Consider the following 24,116-nt stretch of genomic DNA (forward strand, 5'->3'; position numbering starts at 1 on the left):
TAGCGAGTTAGTCGCGTCAGTTCGTCGCTTGCGGTGAGGTCATACTCATTCGATGCTTCTTTCGAAATTTATTCTGTTGCGTGTACGAGTCTCAAGTTCATTTCTCACATTAAAAGAACGATAGAGATGATCAAAGTATACAAATTGGACGACGAGTAGTGTCTTCTGAAATTGTCTTGAAAAAACTTTGAGAATTTGTCAAGAGAGAGAGAGAGAGAGAGAGAGAGAGAGAGAGAGAGAGAGAAAGAGTAAGAGCATATACACTTCTCATCGATCGTGCCTTCGGTATACTTTTAGGTTTATTCATTTTTTCTTACGTTACGTGACACATTGTACGTGATTCCGCACATCGTTATTATTCTTTAACGGTTGCTTCTCGAATCTACGACAAGACAACGTCGTAGTAACGCGACATTAATTGAAATCGTTTGGAAGAGCTGAGAGAGACGATCAAGTCGAGTGCATCGACCCGAACCGAGTTATTGATTTTCGCCGTCAAGTAGCACACACTTGTACCGCTTTATTCTACTAGCTGTTGTAATTTTTATTTCTTCGGTTTTCTTTTTTTCTTTCTATCTTTGTTTCTTTTCTTTTTTTTTTTTTTTTCATAGAAACGTATGTTTTCTCGATGTTTCTTGTATCTTCTGGCTAAGTATTTTCGAAAAATTGTACTTGGGAACAAGTTCAGTTCGGTTACTAACCTACGTTAACTCGATACCTATCGGCCTAGTTCATCGAGCTTTCGAAAGCTGGGACACACGACGCAAGCTCCTTTGCATTCTCTTCGGGAATAAAATAACTATCGTTTTTTCGTTGTCAATAAACATATCACGATGGAATTTAGTTCGATTATGAAATTCATAGTAGTGGAACAGTATGTTAGTTTTATTTAATTAAACGTTTCTTTTCTATATACGAATTTAACTTTCATTGTAATAATTTCCGTCATCATTTTTCATGTCAGGTATGGGAAATTGATGTTTTAACGACTTTTACTGTCCTCATTCGAAAGAAAACTCGTGTGGCTTTAATAAAATTGAGATAAAATCACCGATCGTTGAGATATACCGTTCTTTTTTTCATTGTTCATGACATTCGATTCAAATCGATTATAATGTCGTAGGCATGGGTGGGAGAGGGAAAAGGAATAGAATCAGGATGAATAATTACAAATTGGCTAGTACTGACTGGTACTCACCATATACTTGCTTATATATACATTTGCGTATAATTATTTCCGTGTAGTTATAATCTGAATAATCGTTTAAAGGATATGATCGTGTAGTTTGATTATAAATGATTCGAAAAAAAAATTGAATATATTTTTTTTATTATTTAATATAATATAATTATTATATATATTATATAATAATTACTATATTATATTAATACTATTAATATATTATAGTTATTTTTATAATTATTTTCTTCGTTGACCTATTAAAGATTTTTTTTTTTTTTTTTTTTTAAGTTGTTTATGAGAATGAAATAAAGATGATTTTTATCATTATTTTTTTATTTTTATTTTTTTTTATTTTTTTTTTTTTTTTTTATTTAATTATCATATCACGAAATTCGAAAAAGAACAAAAGGAGATCGTGTTTTGTCCTTTATCTACAAAGTCTATTTAAATAAACAGGATAATGAGTTAATGGTGTAATATCGTTCGAGCGTGTAAATATTTCATGAACTAGTTTGATGAGCTTCTTCCTTGCTGATCGATACTCACAACATCGAACAATACATTCGAGTCTTGTAACCACCCATCGAACGCAAACCGTTTTCATTCTAGCTTTCATCGAGTTTATTGCTCGAATACGTACTTAGGAATAGCACAAGGACACATACAGAAGAGTCTCTCGAGGTCACAGAATATTCGTTTCTCACAACATATTTTACATCTAGATATATGTATGTACATATATATCGTTTAAGTATATCTCCGACCTTCGCGTGACTAGAAATTGCGTAGAGATGGCGAACGAACAAGTATAGAACTTGGGGCACTCAAAGCACTGTTTATTCTAAATACTATACATTGTATATATCTATTTGTATACAGTAAAGGAGAGAGAATGGAATTAAAGTATTCGTACAATTGGAATCTGGAAATACATTCTTATTATACGAATATTTAAGTCTCCTCTTCACTATATATGTATATATAAATTAATTGTCATTATTTCTCATTCCAACAGAAAAAAGGGAAATCAAAAAGAGCAAAAAAAAGGAAAGGAAAACAGGGAGGACATATGAAGAAGGTACGGTTGATAATATCATGAGTGATTAATATTTTGAGTAAAAACTAAAAAATTAAATTGAAACTATCTCGATCGGACAATAGTCGTTCTTTTTTATCGACGGATACATTTTTCAATCTTCTTTATACGTGTTATATATATATATATATATATATATATATATATATATATATATATATATATATATGTGTGTGTGTGTGTGTGTGTGTGTAATATATACACACACACATTGACACTTATGATCGTTCTTTATTCTCCTCACGATACGTTTTGAATATTCTTAAGAGGGATAGAAGGAAGGAGAAGACGAACTCTAGAAGAAACGATTTATTGTAAGGAAACGAGAAAACTTTGTGACGTAGAAATGAAAGATACGAGTAGTACGAAGTACGAACAGTTCTTCGACGACGCAACTTTGGAGATACCACCAGACAAGGAGCCAAAGGAGCAGCAGCATAATGTGGATTTAAACGGAGAGGTAAGACATGAGGAAAATGTGAGTTGTCGATAAGTGCAGAAATGATGACCTAATTAATAATTTTGCGATTGAAATATATCTTATGAAGTTCGCTTTAAAAAAAAAAAAAATAATAATAATAAATAAAGAAATAAAGTATCGGTTTTCGATGGTGTTATAAGATGGTGTATGCGCGCTTCCATACGTATATGTATAAATATTACAAGTGTCAGTTAAAAATTTAATAGATTCAAAGCATGAGTCTTCGAACGTATCGATCGAATGTCTCCATGCTCGGCTTACTTCGGCTTTCTGCCAGAAACGTGACCCACCTCAGGCTCTTTACTTTTATCTTGGGTTTTTTTTTATTTTTTTTTATTTTTTTTTATTTTTTTTTTATTTTTATTTCTTTTTTCTACGTCTCTCTTTATATGCTTACGTTATCGATGATATAAAACAATTGTTTGCCAATAACGTTAAAAGCATTGTTAGAAGGTGCACTCAAGAGAAAACTTCGATATTCTCGACCAATGAGCCAACAAAAAATTGGCTTCCTTAGCAAAAAAGTTTCCATAGCCTTGGTAAAACGGGTGTGTTCACTACGAGGCATCCAATTACAAACTTTTCTTTAAGTATATTCTCGATGTTATTAATACTTATATAGGTACTACGTGTAGTTGAACAAATGACAGATTAAATTGATCTGTAAACTGCAAAATACTTGAATCGAATAAGAATATCATGTGGGTTTTTTTTTTTTTTTTTTTTTTTTTTTTTTTTTTTTTTTTTTTAAATATATGTATACATATATATATATATATATATATATATATATATAATGAAACTAATGTATGTAAACATCTCTTTATATATAACTATATATATATATTCGTTGTATTGCATGTTTTCTTTATCGAAATGATTCATAAAACTTTTCAAGGTATTCAATACAAAACTTGAAGAGTCTTAAATTAGATAAACAGAAAATTTATGGCCAATTTATATCGTGATAAATTCTAGTACAATTTCTACCGTACGTATGTACGATAAGAATTCATCAAGAGGTTAGAATTAAACGAATTAAAACTATTATTTTTTAAGATTTTTTAATAATATTTCTTGTATAGTTGTTTATAATCATTTGTTTATTTATTTATTTTGAAATATCCATTTAGAACGAAATTAAAAAATTATTCAATAATAGAATGTTGGACGAAGAAATTGATTATTTGGAATACAAGTTAATTTTTATAGGGTCATGTCATATACACATACACACATAATTACATATCGTAAATTGTTACACACTGTTAAAACACACAGAAATGTCTAATTACGTATAAACTGGTTCACGTTTCTCTCACCTGTCTATCTATCATCATTATTATGATATATATTTACTCCTATGCATACTCGTTTTTTATATACGATAGACGAGAAAACAATATCGAAAAACAGTATAAACACTGCTTCGTTCCTCTCAGTACCATTTTTTTTCTTCACTTAACGCGCGCAAGTCTCGATATGGGACATACGAAATTTTCAGAAAAGCGCCATTTCAGCAATTAAATGTTTTTAGCTTCAAAAATGTATTATTCTTTCGTAAAGTGATAACTATGTAACAATTAGGGTAAAAAAATTTGCACTTATGAAAGTGACCATGATATAGTATGGCTTTGAAAAGATATCCGCGTTAAAACTATGCGTCATTCTCTTTGCAGGTTAGAGAATCCTTACATGCAAGTGTCATATATTGTATTAACAAATAGGGAAAATATTTAAATAGTCATGTATACATATATATATATTAGTAAAGTAAATAAAATCATGTTCATTTAATATGATATAAATAATTTTAACTGTCTATTTTATATTAAAGGATAAAGATCAAGATACCAAAATGTGGTTAACGACAGCTGAAGCAGCTAGCCTTGGTGCAGAAGAGGTAGCAGCTAGATTGCACGTCGATGTAAGGACAGGACTTTGGTGGCAAGAAGCTGATCAAAGGAGGCAATTAGTTGGTTTTAATGAACTTACTGTTAAGGAAGAGGAACCTACATGGAAAAAATATATCGAACAAGTATATTTGCATTCTTTCGCATTGTTTATTATATTTTTTATAGTTTCAAGAACAATTTTTTAGATTTCTATGAGTATATATGTTCATTTGTTTGTTTTTTTTTTTTCTTTTTACAGTTTAAAAATCCATTGATTCTTTTATTGCTTGCATCTGCCTTGGTCAGTGTTTGTATGAAGCAATTTGATGATGCTGTCAGTATTACAGTGGTAAATATCAAATTCATAAACAAAATATGTATTTCTGTTAAAAAGTATGTTGATATTTCATTATATTTTCCTTTTAGGCTATTATAATAGTCGTCACTGTTGCATTTGTACAAGAATATCGTTCTGAAAAATCTTTGGAAGAATTAAATAAACTAGTACCTCCTACTTGTCACTGGTAAATAATAACGTATCTAATAAAAACCAAAATTAATAGATTCTTCTCATATCTTATCTTTTCAATTGTTTTCATTTTCAGTTTACGGGAGGGGCAAATAGAAACATTTCTTGCTCGTAAGTTAGTTCCTGGAGATGTAGTTTATTTAAATATTGGTGATAGAGTACCTGCAGATATCAGAATATTTGAAGCTATAGATTTGGCTATCGATGAAAGCAGTTTCACTGGAGAAACTGAGCCAGCTCAAAAATCAACAACTCCTTTGCTTAAAACAAATGGATTAACTTCAAAGAAAAATATTGCTTTCATGGGAACGTTAGTACGTTGTGGAAATGGAAAAGTAAGTAGAAGGACTTAAAAATAAATCATTATTTAGATTTTAAAGTGTATTCTATTATTAATTATACATCTTATATCTTAGGGGATAGTAGTAAATACAGGAGAAAAGAGTGAGTTTGGGGAAGTGTTTGCAATGATGCAAGCGGAAGAAGCACCGAAAACTCCATTGCAAAGGAGTATGGACATTTTGGGTACACAATTATCATTCTACTCATTCTGCATCATTGGTATTATTATGCTTCTTGGCTGGATCCAAGGAAAGGCAGTATTAGAAATGTTTACAATTAGCGTCAGTTTAGCAGTAGCAGCTATACCCGAAGGCTTACCTATTGTTGTTACTGTAACACTCGCGTTAGGTGTTATGAGAATGGCAAAGAGGAAAGCTATTGTTAAAAAATTACCGACTGTTGAAACACTTGGTAAGATCGTTTATTTTTAACTTATTATGTTTGTTCAGTCATATTTTTGATGCCATTATCTCTTTAACTATGTATGTTTATTTTATTTCATTATACAGGATGCGTAAATGTGATATGCTCGGATAAAACTGGTACCATCACCAAAAATGAGATGACTGCTACGATTCTCGTAACATCAGAGGGATATATAGCTGATATTACTGGAGCTGGTTATAACGATAAAGGTGAAGTGCGGATAAGGAAATGCGACAATGCTGAACTTGCACGTACTGCAATTAGTCATATGTTAGAAGTAGGATGCGCGTGTAATAATGCCGTAATACAAAATGACACTTTACTTGGCCAGCCAACTGAAGGTGCTTTATTAGCTTTGTCAATGAAATTTGGAATGTATGGTTGTGCTGAAAAGTATTTGCGCCTCCAAGAATATCCATTTTCTTCTGAACAAAAGATGATGGCTGTTAAATGTGCACCAAAATATGATGAAGTAAGCACAAATCTTCAAAGACATAATTGTTTGTTTTCGATCTGCAATTTCAATTTCTGAATTTTCATATTTTAGAATAAGCAGGAAATATATTTTGTAAAAGGAGCTATGGAAAAGATTTTGCCACAATGCACAAAATATTATGCAAATGGTCAGGAATTTCCTTTGAATCAAAAGAAAGATCAAGAATTTTTAACAGAGGCCTATGATATTGGTCAACAAGGGCTGAGAGGTGCTGTTTAATAAGTATGACAATACAGGATATCGAGATTTTTTTCTTGCTATTGCTCATATACTGTCATATGTATGTTTTTAGTAATTGGTCTTGCGCGTGGTTCTTCTCTACAAGATCTTGTCTATGTTGGACTTGTGGGTATATGTGATCCACCGAGACCACATGTTCGTGAATCAATTGCAACTCTGATGAACAGTGGTGTAAAAGTTAAGATGGTTACGGGTGATGCTAAAGAAACTGCAGTTGCTATTGGTATACTTTTTTATAATAAGATCTTTTTTTTCTAGTTTAATTGTTTTTTAAATAACTTTTTGATGATATTATTACAGCAAGTATGATTGGTCTAGACACCCTTCATTCACGTCTGATGTCTGGTGATGAAATCGATTCAATGTCTGAGCATCAGTTAGAACAATTAATAGAAAACGTTAGTGTCTTTTATCGAGTTACACCTAAACATAAATTATGTATTGTAAAGGCATTACAACGAGAAGGCAATATTGTCGGTATGACAGGAGATGGTGTAAACGATGGAGTAGCTTTAAAAAAGGCTGACATAGGTATAGCTATGGGCAAGAATGGCACTGACGTTTGTAAAGAAGCAGCTGATATGATATTGGTTGATGATGATTTTGGAACGATTATGTAAGAATAAACATTAATTTTTCTCATTATCATTATCATTTATCATTTAATACACGCAATTCATTTTAGTGCTGCAATTGAAGAAGGTAAAGGTATCTTCCACAACATTCGTAACTTTGTACGATTTCAACTAAGCACCAGCATAGCAGCACTATCTTTAATTGCTCTTGCTACATTAATGGGTGTACCAAATCCATTAAATGCAATGCAAATACTTTGGATTAATATTATTATGGATGGTCCACCTGCGCAAAGGTTTGAGAACATTAGATATGAATTTAATCTCTATTAGTTCTACATAATTGATTTATTTTAAATATCATTTATTTTACAGTTTGGGAGTAGAACCTGTTGATAAAGATGTTTTAAAACAGAAACCACGAAATATTAAAGAACCTATGATTACAAAACATCTTATAATAAACGTATTATTATCTGCTTTTATTATTATTGCGGGTACAGCATGGGTATATAAGAGAGAGGTAAGAAATATTACTTCTATTAAACATATGTATATTTACTACATCATTTTTGTATTTTTCATGTATATTAGATGACATCAGATGGTCATACTGCAAGAGATACAACAATGACATTCACTTGCTTTGTTTTCTTTGATATGTTCAACGCGTTAAGTTGCAGGTCACAGGTAAATATTTTTCATTATGGATTAAAGTTCTTTGAAGAAGTTTATTTTGTATTATTTTATTTTAATTATTGTTTTCTAGAAAAAATCTATTTTTACCATTGGATTATGGAGTAACAAAATGTTCTTAGTAGCAGTAACATTATCGGTAATAGGACAAATGTTAGTTATTTATTTTCCTCCATTGCAAAGAGTTTTTCAAACAGAGGCATTAACTGCAAATGGTATGTAAAGAATATATGTAAATATAAAATGTATAGATGTAAAGAAAGTTAGGTGCTGATAGATACTATTTCATCTCATTTCAGATATTTTATTCTTAGTTGCATTGACATCGAGTGTGTTTGTGATTAGTGAAATTAAAAAGTTTCTGGAAAGGTTACTTCAAAGGCGACGTGCTGGTGGACAATACTACATTAAATCAGAGATGGACTTTGTATGACAGTTACAGTCTGCCGAGGATAAGGCGAACAAAGATCACGTGGAGTGAATATATTAAAATAATTCGACTAAAGCGATTGGTCGTCCATCTACTAACTTTTTTCCACTACATTTTCAATTGTCCTTGCATATTTGCAATTTACACGCACACTTCTTAAAAAAGATATTGTGCCGTTTTCATAGTCTATAACTGCATTTTTTTACTGTTTATAAAATTTTCGATTCAATTTCATAAATTTCTATCCCCACATAGATGATGACAGTCTTTGTTATAAGTACAGAGACCATAAAAGAATTAGATCATTTCACTTCTTGTCTTGAATAATTATGATTGTACATGTGGTAGATATTAATAATCTCTGCACATTCCATGCACTTCAAATATTATACCATTACCCTTTTAATATCGTGTATGGTTATTAATAGCACGTATCTTTTTCCACGAGATAATACTCCCGTGTGTGTCATCTTCTTTAAGCAACGATTTCGATATTTCATCAGATTTGAGAAAAGAAATTCTCTAGTAAGGCACATTAATCTTATGGATATATCCTGATTTATTAAAAATCATACAAGAGTGTCTACTATCAACAAAAAATTGTAGGTAAATAATTGTTCTATGAAAGAAAGTCAAACACATTTACAAATTTATACATTTATTATTATCTTTAAGAATATAGATAATTATAGGTGGAAAATAAATGATCTGGTAATGTTCCTTGATTCCATAGTGAACAATGCAGCATTCTTGCAACAACGGGAAAAAAGTTTTTATCGAATTACAATAGATTAATCAAAAATGAAAAATATTCGATCTATTTAGACGTTGTTTTCTTTGATGCTAAGCAATAAAGATTACAGAAATAAATAATTTTTCTTTCTCATTGTTGCAAGCTTAATCGTGTACAAATATACCTCTATTTACATGATAGTCAATCAATTCGTATAAATATTCATTGTTGTTATTATATGCTTAATGATAATGCTTTAATTAGAAAAGAATTTCTGAGAAAGAAACAGTATAACGCAAATATCGAATTTTAACTTATACACATTATATGCATTGACATGGAGCACTGTTAAAAAATAATTATTCTGTTAGAATTAATGTATACCTTCGAGAATAGTGTACGTTCGATATTCATACAAATCAGAACCTCCATAGCCGTATAAAAGTTTACCTTTTCCGTTCTCGTCATAATACGGATAACGATATTTTGGCCTAAGAAAAAGAAACAAAAAAAAAGTAATTAAAACGCATTTAGTGAAAAGGAGAAATCTCATTCTCATAAAGAGACATTATTTGTATTTAAAAACGTAATTATTTGTGAAAGTGTATAGATAAGTTATTAATTCGTAATCGATGTTGTTATAATGTTTTTAATTGTTTTTCATATAAACATGTTTATTAATTAATTAATCGATATAAAATATTTATTGTATATACATATACGTGTATTAACATTTTAAAGGAAAACTATATAATAACTTGTCTACACTACTTTCATATTAAATATCCCCTTTAAACGATATAACACTATAATTTCTTTATAATGATTTTATATAAAGACTTATCGAGCATGATCTTGAAATGTTTCCGATATATTTTACCGTTCAAAATATTGGAAATTCGGTGCCTTTGGTTGCGCTATCGTGGCCTTGTTTTCGGCAATTAGTCCGAAAAGTACAGTAACGATCATTAATAATATAATTTTAGTCATCATCTGTACACATAAGTCGAAGATACGATATGATTTTACGTTATAAAAATTGTTTTTTTATATTCTTTTGGATAATTGTACTTACCGTATGTCTCCCCATTATATTTAGTTGGAGCTTCTCTCGTTTAACTTAATATGTAACAATTTTAACGTGAGGTAGTTACACACTGTAAATAATGGTAAGAAACAAATCAAAATAGCACATCATAGATGTGTATTCGACGTGTGTCTGGTTCATCGATGTCTACCTTCATTGCCTTTACCTTACTTGTTTCCCCACTCATTTGTCCTCCTTCTCTAAGCAAACTCAAAGTGAAAGTTCGAAGTATGTCGTACTTTGTTCATATCGCAATCACATGATATATAAAAGTTAATCTTAGTCACATCGTCAATGTTATGAATCATAACATTTTTAGTGAGATGCGCTTTTTCAAATTTATCAAAGTCAACTATTAATCCTAATATGTTTCGTTAATTATTTAACGTACATTTTCTTATTAATTATATTATTTACGTAAATGGGTCATAAATCGGAAGGAAATAACTGAATATTTATTTTGTTTGAATGATTTATTTACTATAGAGAATAATTTTACAAATCCTATCTTTGATATTTACAGAACAAAAATATTTCCTTTTAATGTTACTCAGTCAGTTTTTGTTTTTAACTACCGTATCCCATGGTTCTAAATATCCAATCCCCATACTTAATTTAGCTATAGCTTTTTCACCATGATAACCATTTTCTGCCTCGTATTTGGCTCTTCTCTTTTTTCCAACTTCCGGATCAAATTTCCATTTAGTTTCCTTAAAAAAAAAAGTATAAGATCAAATTAGTTGATCGAGTCGTTGTTGAAGAGAGAACAAGGTGCACTCACTTGGTGTATAACAGGTATACCAGCTACGTTGTATTGTATGAAATCACTTATAAAATTAAACGTTGCTTCAGCAAATTCATTTTTACCATTATTAATTATCAAGAATAGCATTAGTAATACCATCTTAAATTTATTGAAAAATCTTTAATGTATATACAATTAATTAATCCCATTGAAAAACTTACCGAACGAATTATCAAATTCATTTCTTTTTATAAAACTTTATTAATTTTAAACGAAGTCAATTTAATAAATATTACCGTCTCTGAATGAGAACCAAGTTGATCTGTTACGTACATTAAAAGAAGTCGTTTATAGAGGAACAGGTAAAACAAGAAAAAATGTATTTTTCCCCCCACGAGTAGTACCAGAACCTGACGTAATATTAGTAGTGAAAGTAAAAATCATTAACGATATGTGAAACGAGATACGTGTAGCTACGTTTTTAAGGACGATCGAATACGTCCAAGGAATGACAATGGATTGGGAAGAAATTGATTCCTATACTGATTATCAATTCTATGCATGTTTTATCACTCAGAAAGTTACAGAGAAAGAAGGTATAAAGGAGAGACGTAAACCGTACTACTTTTATCGTTCAATTCACATGTGAATCGTATCGAGTGTCGTCGGGATGCGTTTTTGCATAGTTTTTTATATAATTTTTTTATATACGACGGTGAGTTTCTATCATTATTAAATAGGTCGTGGACAACTGGATAAAACTGATGTGGTTCTTTTGAATTTTTTTTTCCTCTACAGACATTTAATATAATCAATGAGGTTGAGTGTACAATCATAACAGACACAACAAGGACTTTACCGTCTGATTTTTGGCCATCTGATTGGTGGAAAACCTTACGGAATCTCTTTTCAAATGATGGACTTTGGAAGTTGCATAAAAATACTGAAGCCGGTATTCTCAGGCTGGTTTCTCCTTTGAATGGAAAAACCGGTCCTATGATGATTACATTCAAGCCCGAAGACGGTCCACGAGCTTCTTACGCATATCAGCAAAGATTTGGATTTCGTGGTCGCAGACTCATTGAATTACTGGGAACCGGTTTTAATACCTATCAACGAGGAATCAAGCGACCTTTGTTAGCATTCTCACTAACTCCACCTTTTCCATCTTCTTGGCAAACGTTTTCAGGAGATCTCTCTTATGAAATAGTTTAACAATAATAATGATGGTGATAATGATTGTAAAGAATATAGAAAATCAAGTAATTATTTATTTCGGATATCTAATACACTTGAATGATCTAACTACATTTACATTTATTCTTCATACGAGATTCGATTTAAGAGAGAATAAATTCGTAAATGTTTATAATAACCCTTCTGTTGGCATGGTAAATATATATAATGTGATATAAAAAAAAAGAAATATATAAAATAACATACATAATCACACTGCCCAAACTTTTACGTAATCAATTTTTAGATCTGTCTTTTCTTTATCCCACGTTTGTGACCAATTATCTCGTGCTTCATAAAAATCGAGAATGGCCTATCAATTAATAAATTATATTCTTATTAATCATATTTACATTATATATTATACGAAATGCGATACCTTTGATCCAACGTTTTTCCAAGGTTTCATGTAATTCATGCTCATACATGAATCTGGGAATTCACCACGGCCACCAACGGCTAAGCCCAAGGTCAAATAAAACTGAAATTTTAAGATGATCAATAAATTTAATTCACGTTATTCGAATCATCAAATCTTACCGGTTGATTGAAAGCGTTTCCAACAATCTTTTGTTCACCGTAGATCGTCTTATCAACCTTAGCAAGAATACGATCTTCTCTCCATTCAATCTCGTAAACGTGAAAGTCTTCAGACCAGAGTATACCAGAATTTCTTCGTAAAAGTTCTGCTCGAGCTGTGTAAGGACTTTGACCTTGATTCGTTTGAACTGGTGGTAATGCTCCAGCACAAAGTACATAACCACTTAGGTCAGTACCTTGTTGTGATCTTAATGTCGGATTACCGGAAGCGGATGCAATTCTTATCAAAGGTTGAGTCCATCCTTCTTGTTTATTATCATTCGCTATTTCCAAGCTTATCACTGTATTAATACAATAGAAATTAGGGAAAAGAATTTTCCTTGATGAATCATTCAAATAGCTGGCTAATTATTATGCTTCATAGGAAATATGAGATAAATGTCATCGGTCATATCAGTTTGTTATCATCAAAAAACCTATCGACAACTTACAAGGATATATCCAATCACCACGTGGTAATTTAGCTCTTACTTCGACGCGTCCGTAAAGAAACGTAAAAGAATTTTTGCTATTGAGACGACCGGACAATATCGGTGGTAAAATACGTGATCCAATAGCTTCGAATCTACAGTCTTTACTATCAGTAGACGTGCATCTTCAAATATTAAAAAGATAAATTAAAAATAATATTTTTCTCGTATAAAATTAAGTCATATAAGAAACATTCAATGTATTTACTATAATATTTATTTTACCTTTCTAAATTCAATGTTCCTCGTCGTACAAAATCAGCGCCTTGTTTTTCATCCAAAAACGTCGGAATTATTACTAATTGCTGATTCTTTATACTCACATTATCATCACTGTTGTTATAAACGACAAACTCGTAATCCTAAAAAAAAAAAAAGAAAAAAGATCCGATTCGACTATTTTCTTTTTTATTTTAATTTTTTTTTCGAAAAATTACTATAAAATATTTGAATTACTGGAGTAGATGAAAATTGTTCGAGTACAGTCCATCGTGTTGTATTAAGACTATTAAAGTTATCTTCGAAGATCAATTGATTCATGCAAACATTTTGCAATTTTCCATCCCTATCGAATACTTTTGTTATTGCGGGCGTATCACAATTTCCTACGTTGTTTGAATGAACTGGCGTTCCATCGTAATTATAAAATTCTTGGAAAAAAACAAGAAAATAGGAATAAAATTTTTTTTTTTTTTTTTTTTAATTCGAATATTTCTATGGACAAGGCCATTAACATTACGTGTTAATACAAACCGGTTACTCTGTGTTCCTGATTTAGAAGATTATATCCTAAACCTTGATAAACAACATGTATCCAAAAATAAATCATATCTCCTTCTTTAAGTTCGGTGGTATGATCTTCATACACCCATCGGCCTTTGCGAGGCTTTATAATATCAATACTAATTACTCCTGCTTCTAATGAATAAAAATCTTCATTGAACTTTACATGATAAGCAACCAACGTGATACCCTGTTCGTCTATAAGAAATAAACAGAAAAAAAGATTTAAATGTCCATTTTATCTCCGATCGAGTAAGTTTGTAATATTGACCTTGAACTTAAATAGTCTTTTACTTTATAAATCATTAAACTTTTTTTTATACTCAATAACGGCTCTATTTGAGAGATTTATTTGAAAAAAAAAAAAAACAAGAGAAAGATAAATATGAGCTTTATATACTTTATGTAATATTTATGCGATATCGACTAAAATCTTTTATCTTACGTGTTATACAAGTATAAAATAAACACGTTTAGTCATGGGAAAGTACAGCAGATGACTTATGCAACATAATTATCCTCAATATATAATTCTTATTGCATGTATATTGTTTTCATTTATTTATATTATTTATTATAAATGTTTCACAGAAAAATTAGTAATTTTATATACTTATATTTATTTACTTATTTTTCATATATTTATATTTATTTATTTATATTTTATATACTTATATTTATTTATTTATATTTTATATACTTATATTTATATATTATATTTATATATTATATTTATTATGTATATTATATACTTATATTTTAATTGAACATTTTTATTAAATTACTTACGAGGCACAGATATACGTAATCCTTTCGGATAAAGAGGTTCTACAGTTGCGCTTGGAGGGGTATAAGCAAAACAATTTATATTAACGTTGACTAATAATGCAACAAGACAAAAGAATATCAAACGATAAAAATGATAATAATTAAAGATCACGAACATTTTGAAATAGTATTTCGAATACGATTATTAATAAAATCCAATAATTATATGTTTGATCAGATATTTAAGAAAACCGCCAAAAGAACAATAAAAATGTATACGTTAGCAGATCTTTAACTTGATGTCACTCAGACCACTTGTCGTCTCTAACTGAATTTGTACACTTCTATGCATTCTCAGAATTTAAACTCATTCGATGATATTTCCTGTTTATTCCGTTATCTACATTCTTCCTACTTTTGTTTATAAATTTTCATATCGCTCTTTATGTATCACTTAGAAAAAATTTCTTAAAAAATAAATACCTATAAGAAAAAATTCCATATTCCTTAAATCTTATTTTTTTTTAAGAATACAATTAATAGATTTGATATATAAAACTAATAATAATACTTTTTATTCGTTTGAAACTTTAATATATCGAAATAACCTATCATGGTTGAATTACGTTTCGATTGGTTATTTCCGTTACCAATCGTATGAGTGCAGCATTATTGTCAACCAATGAGAAAGCAGATAGAATCGACGTATACAATATATGACATATATTATTCATTGCGTTACATCATCTATAGCCGTGATCAATGACGAACTGTAACCGTATTGGAACTGAAAGTTTTGTGCTTGATTAACTTCTTCGTTTGTCTTTGTCCTTGTTTAAAAGAACTTTGATTTCATGGAATAGAGAATGGGCTGGGGATGTTAAAGAGATCCACATCATCGAGTTTTGAAAGTACGCTAAAGCCACAAGAACATCAAAATACGCACATTCGGTATTTCCTGGGTGACATCGGAAGCCTTAAGCCTCGGGAGCTTTGAAATCTCCAAAGGCCCACAGGCATACGTGTGAATAAGGTAAGAATCCCATAATATGTTTTTCGCAACAATTCCTTTCAATTTTCATAATCTTTCATCATATGACATAAGCGAATCGATAAATATGCTTTTGCAACAAATATCCTGCAGATCGTATTGCAGTAATATTGTTATAATCCTCTTCCTAACCTCAATCCATAGATCGTGTTCCGAATGCCCTAGATGAATCACTAATTGTAAAAGAAATGAATGCGCGTACATCGACGTGATCGTGATTTTCCTTTTGCTTTAAATTGTTAATATGCTTTTCCCTTTTATGGTGTCATGTGTTATTAGAAAAATTATTCATTGCTATTGTTAATGAATTCTAGCCAACAATGGATACCTGCTCACAATCAATACATTTAGTTTTTATATATTAAATAAATAAATTTAACGAACCTCGAATAAATAGGTTAGTACGAGAGTAAATTAATTTGGCCAGAAGCAAATGAAGCAAATTTTGTGTTATTAAACCAAAAGATATCAAAGTGGTATTTTAAAAAATTTTGTTCATAATTGATATATTAAGTTTTAAAATATTTTCATATTTTAAAACATCATTATGTTATGTTATATACTTCATTTATACTTCTTTGTTTTTAGAACTCTTATTACTGCAATCGATACTGTATTATTAATTAAAAACCGTTGATAATAAGTGAACCTTTGATATTATAAATATTATACTTTTCCTATGTTATTCCTTGTCGAGCGATCAACTTTGTAGCAAAATTTTATTCTATTGCAAATAAATATTTGAAATGATTATAATCATATACATTTTTTTAAAAACAAATTATCAATAAAGACAACCATTAAAATGAATTAAATTTTGTTACGAATCATACAATCACTGTTTTCTCTCATATATCATTAAATATAGTTTGTTATTTGTTTCGTTCATTCTGTTTCCCTCTTTCCATTTTTTTTCCTTTAATTTCCTTTCTCCATAGGCCCAAAAAATATTCTTTCAGGTTGAAAGTTCGTTCGTTATAGTTTCTAGTGCAGTACAAACGGTTCGCGGTTTACCAGTCTTTCTTAATTTGTGTTGTGTTCAAGTTGAAAGTTTAAAATGAAACGAAAAAGTTATAGGGAAAAAACCCTTAAAAAAAAAAAAAGAAAGAAAGAAAAAAGAAAAAAGAAAAAAGAAAAAAACAGTATACTTTATAAAATGTGAAAAAAGTTCAGTTTAAGTATAAAGTTTAAAAAGTTAATAAATAAAAAGTTCGTAACGTGATATAAAAGTATGTTCAACGCGGTATGGAATGCGCGCGTTGTGCCTTCAAGAGCGAGTATTGCACGGGCTCTTTTTGACACAGGTAAGCTCATCGATGCCACAGATGCAGATTTTTCAGTGCTACATTTGGTCCGTACGCCTATAAATTGAGTTCTCAAGTAAGAGGATTTTATGTGTCAAATATTTTTAAACACTTTTTCTCCCATTTTTCCATTTTTCAAGTAATCGTATATATACTACTGAATTCTCTTTTTTACAGGCAACATGTCCGATTCTGGATCAGAAAGTTCCTCATCCGATGGTTACAATGGGCGAAGAAATCAACTTAGCACCACAGACGACGTAACCTCATCGCGGTTTTCACAACGATCATCCCTCTCTGATAGGAAGTCCGCTGCGAGTTCTGTTTCTTCTAGAGGAAAATCACCTGCTTCTATCGGATCTGGTCGAGGATCTAAATCACCGAGATCTGTTCCAGCTTCTCCAAAATCAGAATTAATGTCACCTAGCGAAGAAGGTTCTCCACGATCAGAACGTAGTTTATCGAAGTCCCCACCTGCTTCTCCCAAGTCATATCACTCAGGCAATAATTCTTTAGATTCGCCGCGTACTGATCGTAGTTCGTCAAGGTCACCTATTCGAGATGAAAGATCCTGTCTCTCGACACCCAACGATTCTAAATCATTACTCTACGGAGATTCCGAACCAAAGTCATATGAATTCGATGCCGATACTCAAAAATCCAGGGATAATTCACCAAAATCACTTTCATATAGAAATAGCGAATCTAGACAGAGTTCACCAAAATCTCCGAGATCAGGACGTAGCTCGGCAAAGTCTCTCGTATCTGGAAGAAGTTCACCAAAATCATATAAATCTGGTCAAGCATCCCTTATAGATGATCATGAATCTGATAAACATTCATCTGGACAATCTCCAGTAACAAAGAATGGCTCTTTTAATGAATTGGATGGCGAGCAGATCTCAGATGGAGACATAGATGATGAACCAGAACCTGTTCTTAAATCAAAACCTACTCCAATATCCCATGGAGAAGATTTGTCAGACGTATCTGATCTTGAAAGTATGGACGGCGCTGAAGGATCCATGGATCGCGAAAGGGAGACTAGTAAAGAAAAAAAGGACAACGATGAACAGATTATGAAAAATGATGATAAAATTGTAAAGGAAGAGAAAACTGCTACCGTTAACATAGAGGAGAGCGAACAGCTCGATTTTGAAGCTGATGGTCAATGGAAAGATGAACGTGACGAAGGTATTGTTTTCATTTTGATTCTTTTTGTAATAAATATATTTAGGAAGATATATTGTTTTTCGTTTATGTTTCTATCTTATATAGAATTTTAATTAATAGGAGATGCAGATATACCTGCAATAAAGGATCATAAAGATAAATTAGAAAGAGATATAAAAGATAAAGACAAAGAAAAGGATAAGGATAAGGACAAAGATAGGGACAAGGATAAAGATAAGGATAAAGAAAAAGATAAGGATAAGGTAAAAGGAAAGGAAGATGTGGAAGCAAACGATAAGGAAGAGGGGGAAGAAGATGGTGACAAGGAATCTGAATTGGAAGAAGGAGAACTTAGCGATGGAGATGATGCTCGACCGGAGGAAACGGAACCGAGACCAGTTTGTAGATTTTACAATCGAGGACAATGCACGTGGGGCGTTAGTTGCAGATTCTTACACCCTGGCGTTACTGACAAAGGTAATTACACCATGTTTGATATGGTGCGACCAATGGCCTATCCTCCACATGCTGCCGCACCTCATGAATATCGAGCTCACATCGATAGACCAAGTATCGTTCGACCATTAGCTGGTTATGGTGGTGCACCACCTCACACACCAAAAGTAGAAGAACTGCCTACTGAATCTGCTTGGGAGCGAGGATTACGGCATGCCAAAGAAGTATGCTTTCTATACATTGATGCAGAATTTACGACGAATAAACGAAATGGTAATCGAATCTACATTATCTTTCTTTGTTTATAGATGATGCGTAAGGCTAACAAACGCAAAGAATCTGACATGGATTTCGAAGAAAAAAAGATGAACTTAAGTTTAGGACAAGATGAGCTGGATCGTGAAGCAGGATATTATGTACGAGCTGCCAGTCCAGAACCACCTGTTGAAAGGTGGCCACCAAGAGAACCACCGCGAAGGATACCTCCGCCGAGAATTACACCTGAGCGATACATCGATGAGCCAGAGACTTATTATCCATCTCCTGCAGCACCTTCTGATTATTATCGGTAAAATAAATAATCAAATGTATTATAAAAAGTAATTCAAGGATACGACTCTATTCGAACAATCCGTGTTTTCATTAGGAGAGTACATTACAAGCCAGATTCTCGAACTCCTGCCGAATATCGGGAACGTCTTGAGTATCATGCTATTCCACGCAGCACACCACATTCTGTCTCACCGCCTCCACATTCCCGGGAACGGGAAAGAGATAGAGAACGCGAACGAGACAGGGAACGTGAGTATTATGAGAAATACGAGAAGAAGCACAAGCGACCATCTAGAGAAGTCATAGTGGAACGCATACCACCGACTAAAACCTGGCGCGAAGAGGAACCAGCACCTATGGAAAGGGGAAGAGGTGATGAATGGGCAGATCCATGGATGCGACGTAAATCTCCAAGTACCGTGCGCCGTAATACGACCTCGTCCAGGCGTCCTCGTAGACAATCTTATTCCTCCGGATCGTCTTACTCATCGACCAGGTAAGATTTAGTTTTCAACGACGGTAATTATGAAAAAAAATTTGTCTAGTTATAATTAGTAGTAATTAGAATTAGGTTAATAACAAAGATGGGATCAGGTTTAATATATGTCATTAAACTAGCTTGGTATTTATCAAAGTGGAATAGTTTTTTCGAGGTTCTGGAACAATTATGTTTTGTATTATTCTTGATTCCATCTCTGGTTGGATATAGGTAAATACGTTATAGAATTGTACAAGAAACAAAAGAAAAAGAAGACCATCGAAATTACGAATTGAAATAAGAACGAGTAAGAGTATAATTTTTTTAGTTCTAGCCGTAGCTCGAGCCGATCTAGCTACAGTTCTTACGACTCCCTATCCAGGTCCCGTTCACCTACTCCTCCCTCTAGAACCCGCAGCGGTGGAAAAGGGAAAGCAACGGTCCCTTCACCACCTGCAAGCGCCGCAGCCGTTCCTTCTGGGGCACCACAGCGTGGTGCTATGCTAATGAACCCACCGGCTCCTTCTCCTCGTCCACCCAAAGGCTCCATCTCTCCTACTACTGGAACGCTTCATCGACGTGCTGGTTTGAATCCACCAGCTCCAAGTCCTTTATCGTCTCATCAACGACATCATGAAAAAACAAGAGATAAAGCAGCCATTGCTGCTGCTGCAGTGGCTAAGGTTATCAAAAGTAGATCTAGGTCTAGGTGAGAAATTTTTCGTTTTCATCTACATTTCAATTTCTCGTTTTATTTTACTATCATAATAATCATTAATTTGTTAAATATGAGATAAAAATAAAATGGATTATTCTTTTTCAGATCTTCTCATAGTAGTTCCGGTTCGGAAAGTAGCGGTAGCAGTAGCGACTCGACCGAATCAAGTTACTCATCGTCTTCCAGTGAAACTCGTAAAAGGAAAGATTCCACACCTCCTTTAACTCGTAAAGATTCCAAAGCTATAGATGCTTTGAAACTTAGCGGCGCGAAGCAACAGATAAAACTTACTTTGAAGCCTACAAGCAACATTTCAACGACGAAGAAAATTGATCGTTCAACGATAATGGCTGGAAAGAAAAGAACCATTGAATCTCCGCCGTTGATTGATAGCAAGGCGAGTGTTGCCGCTGCTGCTGCTAAAGCTGCTAAAAAGGCTAGTTCGCGTCGGGAAGAACTCCTGAAGCAACTTAAAGCTGTGGAAGATGCGATTGCTCGGAAAAGGTCAAAAGTTTGAAGTCCTCAACCCAGGCTGCGCTTCGTTTCTTGCTTCGTCGACTGATACGATATTAAATTAATAAAATAAGTAAATATTTCTTAGGATTGATGCATAATTAGCCATATAATATTGGGGTCATATAATAATAGAAACACAGAATGGTGCGTGGATCAACAATGTTTTCAATTTTTACGACGAATATCCGATCTGGATAATATCTTTCATTTCTTTTTTTATTCAATTTTGTTTGTTTAATAATTTGAATTAATTATCATCAATCATGATTTTCTAGTTTTCTTAATTTCTCAAATCGTACCCTTGTATCTCTAAGTAACATTTTTTATTACTAAAATCTCAGTAAGAGTTTTCAAAGGAACATGTTCAGTGAAGATAAAGCAAGAACTGTAGAATAAATACGGAAGCGCATATACTACGAATACTATCGTATATCGCGAATAAAAGATAAATGCGTAACTTATTTTTGCTTATACTATGATTATCTAGATTTCTTCGTACATACATATTACATACTTTATCATTTCAGAAAGAAAAAATATAAGTGTCATTATATGACAATAAATTGTCGCTAAAATGTATAAATATTCTCTTTTACTTTCTTTTTTAAGGCGTAAGCTTGTATCTCAAAAATAACTCTGATTGATATTGCAAATAAATCGATCGAAGTTTATTTGTTTTAATTGTTCTTGCCAGTAAAAAAGGATCAAAAAATATTATCCTATATTTTGGTTTTTATGAGTTAGAGCTCGAAAACCGAGAAATCATTATCATTATCAAAGGAAGTATTTACTTATCAATTTTTTTGGTCAGGAAAAGATATATATGTTTTAATAAAAGAGATAAATTTATTATTATAAAAAGTGCGCATCTTATACATATTATTGTTAAACACGCAATGAAACGATATCGTAAAAAATCTTGTAGATCGACCGATATCTTCATGTTTTTTGCTAATTACTATATTTACTCTGTTCAAAGTAATTCGATAAAAGCAAGGGAAGAAATTTACATTGAATAAGCATGGTATTTGAAGAAAAAAAAAAAAAGAAAGAATCCAAACGATATATTTATAAAAATTCTGATCACTAATAGTTGTTATAATTTAAAAAATTTCAAACAAGAATAATACGAAAAGTAAGGTAAATGCATTAGCATGAATTGAATGAAAGGTTTTTTCGTTTAATAAAAAGCATATACATGTACTTTGTACTTTCTCTCTTTATACAAAACGTGTTGTGAACTATTTACAATTCTTACCACAAAATTATTCTACCAACCAATAGAAATGAACACATTGTGTTAATAAATTAACAACAAATATAACTTATTAAATACAAATCGTAAAATTTGAGGTAAATTATGTAAGTGTATTCGTAGTTACAATAGTTATTATATCATACCTTAATGAAATGTTATTTTTTATCAACAGTCCATAGAGAGGTAACAAAGTTAAACATTCCCATATATTTTTTTATTGTGATATTTCCTAAATTAGAAAGCTCGAAGATATGATGCGATCATGTGCAAGAAAACACTAGCCAATTATTTCTATAATCATATCAAAATGAGATTATAAGAATAATACCTACATAAAAATATCATAATATTCTTTACACATTTTTATGTACATGATTTTTAAATATTCACAGATTTTTGAATAAGTAGTAAGTATTAATAGGGTAATAGTTAAAAATCATGAGATGATTTTTGAGTGTTTAGAATGAGAAAAGAAGATATAAAAAAACCTAAAAGAGAATGCACTAATTCAGATCACACGATACTGTGTAGGAGTTTCAATTTCTGATTGTCTATTCGTTGAGACAATTTTTTCTGGGTTATCTTGACTAATTCGAATAGGAAGACCCATGAACCTATTGTTGGTTCCATTCAAAGTGCTACGTCTTGCTCGCGCTGCATTAAGGTCATGTTGAGATTTAACTTCGTTATATTTGAAAAGACCATCACCTGGTGGTGGTAAGCCAATTTTTGGTGATTTGTACCACCATTGATAAGTGATATACCAAGTTAGAACGGCGGCAATACCACCAAGAAATTTTTCTATCATAATGTGATAATAGAGGACGGTCGAGACCAGCATAACGTCCCAAAGTAATTGTTGCATAGTCATTACGACGAAAAGAGCTCTTAAATAGGGTGTAAAAAGATTGTGAGCTTTTTTTAGGAACTCTAAATCGTTATCCGAGAGATTCCGAAGCGGACCGAAGCTGGTTTCATTCGGTGTTATTCTGGAGTGTTCTTCTCGCATTATTAAATCTTTTATACCTTCCCAACCAATCATAGAGGAACCTTCCTCGGCTAAGATAAGGCTGGAGTATACAAGAATGAAACTATGACCTGATATATCGAGACCATTCCAAAATTTTCCTGCTTGAAGACATTTAACTTTAAATTGCAAGTGAGCCTCTTTCGTGTTAACGCAACGACCAAAGTTATTTTCAATGTAATTAAATAATTTTATCCATGTTAGCCAGGCCAATGTAGCAAGAACTAAACGAGCTAAGTGCCTCAATATAATCGACCTGCGACCACAACCAAGCGTGTGAGACGTAAGAACTACCCATGGGATGGTTACTATCAAGAGCCATCCCCATCCCCATTTAACGAAATACCGATTGAGCGCATTATCCGATCGGGAAAAGTATGACCTAGGCATAATCACGAAATCAGCCACGAGAGATATCGTAAATATCAGGCCACAATATATGGCTACCTTCAATCTGGTATCAAAGAGCAAAGATTTTTTGCAAATGTGTAAAAACATAGTAACGAATATAAGACCTATTGAACTAGGTGCCGTGGTCGGTCTCGTCCCACCTCGATCCTCTTGATTTGAGCTCGGACGGAAATTTAAACGGCTCAATCTCGTGTTACCTCCCGAAAAAGAGTTTCCCATAAAAATATTCCCACTTCCGGTGTTCGGATGGATTCCTCTTCGTTTACCAGCTGCCATCCTTTTCGTTTTTTCTTGTTCTTCCGTATTTTAATTTTTTTCTCTTTCCCTTTCTCTATTCACTTTCAAAAGGTATTAATAATTT

At 32.1% G+C, this 24,116-nt stretch overlaps 7 protein-coding genes across 12 annotated transcripts; 3 read left to right on the top strand and 4 right to left on the bottom strand.

Annotated features, from left to right (window-relative positions):
* Window positions 1-10,349, top strand: SPoCk (secretory pathway calcium atpase). Its single transcript, XM_035877907.2, has 17 exons — window positions 1-248; window positions 2,199-2,261; window positions 2,547-2,739; window positions 4,598-4,798; window positions 4,915-5,004; window positions 5,082-5,179; window positions 5,261-5,519; window positions 5,601-5,937; window positions 6,036-6,424; window positions 6,500-6,656; window positions 6,741-6,911; window positions 6,989-7,304; window positions 7,374-7,559; window positions 7,639-7,786; window positions 7,858-7,953; window positions 8,033-8,174; window positions 8,259-10,349. The coding sequence occupies exons 3-17, from the start codon at window positions 2,626-2,628 to the stop codon at window positions 8,390-8,392; spliced, it is 2,838 nt and encodes a 945-aa protein (XP_035733800.2). The 5' UTR covers window positions 1-248; window positions 2,199-2,261; window positions 2,547-2,625; the 3' UTR covers window positions 8,393-10,349.
* On the bottom strand, window positions 9,473-10,431 carry LOC118446816 (uncharacterized). Of its 2 annotated transcripts, none has more exons than XM_035877918.2 (4): window positions 10,376-10,431; window positions 10,198-10,279; window positions 10,003-10,115; window positions 9,473-9,613 (listed from the first exon to the last, which is right to left on the bottom strand). In XM_035877918.2, exons 2-4 carry the CDS (start codon window positions 10,210-10,212, stop codon window positions 9,496-9,498), a joined length of 246 nt encoding a protein of 81 aa, XP_035733811.1. In that variant the 5' UTR covers window positions 10,213-10,279; window positions 10,376-10,431; the 3' UTR covers window positions 9,473-9,495. The 2 variants fall into 2 exon arrangements, with proteins under 2 accessions (XP_035733811.1, XP_085512257.1); XM_085656131.1 differs by having other exon boundaries at window positions 10,361-10,418.
* A 332-nt stretch (window positions 10,432-10,763) lies between these two features.
* LOC118446815 (uncharacterized) lies at window positions 10,764-11,327 on the bottom strand. The gene is made up of 3 exons (XM_035877916.2): window positions 11,176-11,327; window positions 10,991-11,113; window positions 10,764-10,919 (listed from the first exon to the last, which is right to left on the bottom strand). The coding sequence occupies exons 1-3, from the start codon at window positions 11,194-11,196 to the stop codon at window positions 10,764-10,766; spliced, it is 300 nt and encodes a 99-aa protein (XP_035733809.1). The 5' UTR covers window positions 11,197-11,327.
* A 201-nt stretch (window positions 11,328-11,528) lies between these two features.
* LOC118446814 (uncharacterized) lies at window positions 11,529-12,169 on the top strand. Its single transcript, XM_035877915.2, has 2 exons — window positions 11,529-11,669; window positions 11,753-12,169. The coding sequence occupies exons 1-2, from the start codon at window positions 11,625-11,627 to the stop codon at window positions 12,167-12,169; spliced, it is 462 nt and encodes a 153-aa protein (XP_035733808.1). The 5' UTR covers window positions 11,529-11,624.
* Window positions 12,170-12,205: 36 nt separating this feature from the next.
* B-gluc1 (beta-1,3-glucan recognition protein 1) lies at window positions 12,206-15,154 on the bottom strand. The gene is made up of 8 exons (XM_035877914.2): window positions 14,833-15,154; window positions 14,014-14,241; window positions 13,717-13,910; window positions 13,486-13,622; window positions 13,222-13,385; window positions 12,731-13,071; window positions 12,570-12,671; window positions 12,206-12,503 (listed from the first exon to the last, which is right to left on the bottom strand). Exons 1-8 carry the CDS (start codon window positions 14,987-14,989, stop codon window positions 12,402-12,404), a joined length of 1,425 nt encoding a protein of 474 aa, XP_035733807.2. The 5' UTR covers window positions 14,990-15,154; the 3' UTR covers window positions 12,206-12,401.
* Window positions 15,155-15,561: 407 nt separating this feature from the next.
* LOC118446787 (uncharacterized) lies at window positions 15,562-21,874 on the top strand. 5 transcript variants are annotated; one of them, XM_035877857.2, is made up of 8 exons: window positions 15,562-15,844; window positions 16,822-17,166; window positions 17,344-18,360; window positions 18,460-19,019; window positions 19,104-19,363; window positions 19,442-19,843; window positions 20,154-20,534; window positions 20,649-21,874. In XM_035877857.2, exons 2-8 carry the CDS (start codon window positions 17,094-17,096, stop codon window positions 21,058-21,060), a joined length of 3,105 nt encoding a protein of 1,034 aa, XP_035733750.1. In that variant the 5' UTR covers window positions 15,562-15,844; window positions 16,822-17,093; the 3' UTR covers window positions 21,061-21,874. The 5 variants fall into 5 exon arrangements, with proteins under 5 accessions (XP_035733750.1, XP_035733749.1, XP_035733751.1 ...); XM_035877856.2 differs by having other exon boundaries at window positions 16,844-17,166; XM_035877858.2 differs by having other exon boundaries at window positions 16,844-17,166; window positions 20,208-20,534.
* Window positions 21,875-21,944: 70 nt separating this feature from the next.
* Fitm (acyl-coenzyme A diphosphatase Fitm) lies at window positions 21,945-24,031 on the bottom strand. Its single transcript, XM_035877878.2, has one exon. The coding sequence runs from the start codon at window positions 24,029-24,031 to the stop codon at window positions 22,826-22,828; it is 1,206 nt and encodes a 401-aa protein (XP_035733771.2). The 3' UTR covers window positions 21,945-22,825.
* Window positions 24,032-24,116: the final 85 nt, after the last annotated feature.

Source organism: Vespa mandarinia, chromosome 3, assembly GCF_050613455.1.
Source record: "Vespa mandarinia isolate Hongniang chromosome 3, ASM5061345v1, whole genome shotgun sequence".
Classification (NCBI taxonomy): Eukaryota; Metazoa; Arthropoda; class Insecta; order Hymenoptera; family Vespidae; genus Vespa; species Vespa mandarinia.

Bases quoted from the DNA above. Each gene is read 5' to 3' on its own strand.
- SPoCk (XM_035877907.2), top strand. From the start codon at position 2,626: ATGAAAGATACGAGTAGTACGAAGTACGAACAGTTCTTCGACGACGCA. The intron at 6,425-6,499 runs GTAAGCACAAAT...TTCATATTTTAG, and splicing joins GTGCACCAAAATATGATGAA to AATAAGCAGGAAATATATTT. The intron at 7,560-7,638 runs GTTTGAGAACAT...TTTATTTTACAG, and splicing joins GATGGTCCACCTGCGCAAAG to TTTGGGAGTAGAACCTGTTG.
- LOC118446816 (XM_035877918.2), bottom strand. The intron at 9,614-10,002 runs GTAAAATATATC...TCTTTTTCTTAG, and splicing joins AATTTCCAATATTTTGAACG to GCCAAAATATCGTTATCCGT.
- LOC118446815 (XM_035877916.2), bottom strand. From the start codon at position 11,196: ATGAATTTGATAATTCGTTCG. The intron at 11,114-11,175 runs GTAAGTTTTTCA...AATAAATTTAAG, and splicing joins TGAATTTGATAATTCGTTCG to ATGGTATTACTAATGCTATT. The intron at 10,920-10,990 runs GTGAGTGCACCT...TTTTTTTTTAAG, and splicing joins GTATACCTGTTATACACCAA to GAAACTAAATGGAAATTTGA.
- LOC118446814 (XM_035877915.2), top strand. From the start codon at position 11,625: ATGCGTTTTTGCATAGTTTTTTATATAATTTTTTTATATACGACG. The intron at 11,670-11,752 runs GTGAGTTTCTAT...TTTCCTCTACAG, and splicing joins TAATTTTTTTATATACGACG to ACATTTAATATAATCAATGA.
- B-gluc1 (XM_035877914.2), bottom strand. From the start codon at position 14,989: ATGTTCGTGATCTTTAATTATTATCATTTTTATCGTTTGATATTCTTT. The intron at 13,386-13,485 runs GTAAAATAAATA...TAATATTTGAAG, and splicing joins GGAACATTGAATTTAGAAAG to ATGCACGTCTACTGATAGTA. The intron at 12,504-12,569 runs GTATCGCATTTC...ATTAATTGATAG, and splicing joins GGAAAAACGTTGGATCAAAG to GCCATTCTCGATTTTTATGA.
- LOC118446787 (XM_035877857.2), top strand. From the start codon at position 17,094: ATGTTCAACGCGGTATGGAATGCGCGCGTTGTGCCTTCAAGAGCGAGT. The intron at 19,364-19,441 runs GTAAAATAAATA...TGTTTTCATTAG, and splicing joins GCACCTTCTGATTATTATCG to GAGAGTACATTACAAGCCAG. The intron at 19,844-20,153 runs GTAAGATTTAGT...TAATTTTTTTAG, and splicing joins TCGTCTTACTCATCGACCAG to TTCTAGCCGTAGCTCGAGCC.
- Fitm (XM_035877878.2), bottom strand. From the start codon at position 24,031: ATGGCAGCTGGTAAACGAAGAGGAATCCATCCGAACACCGGAAGTGGG.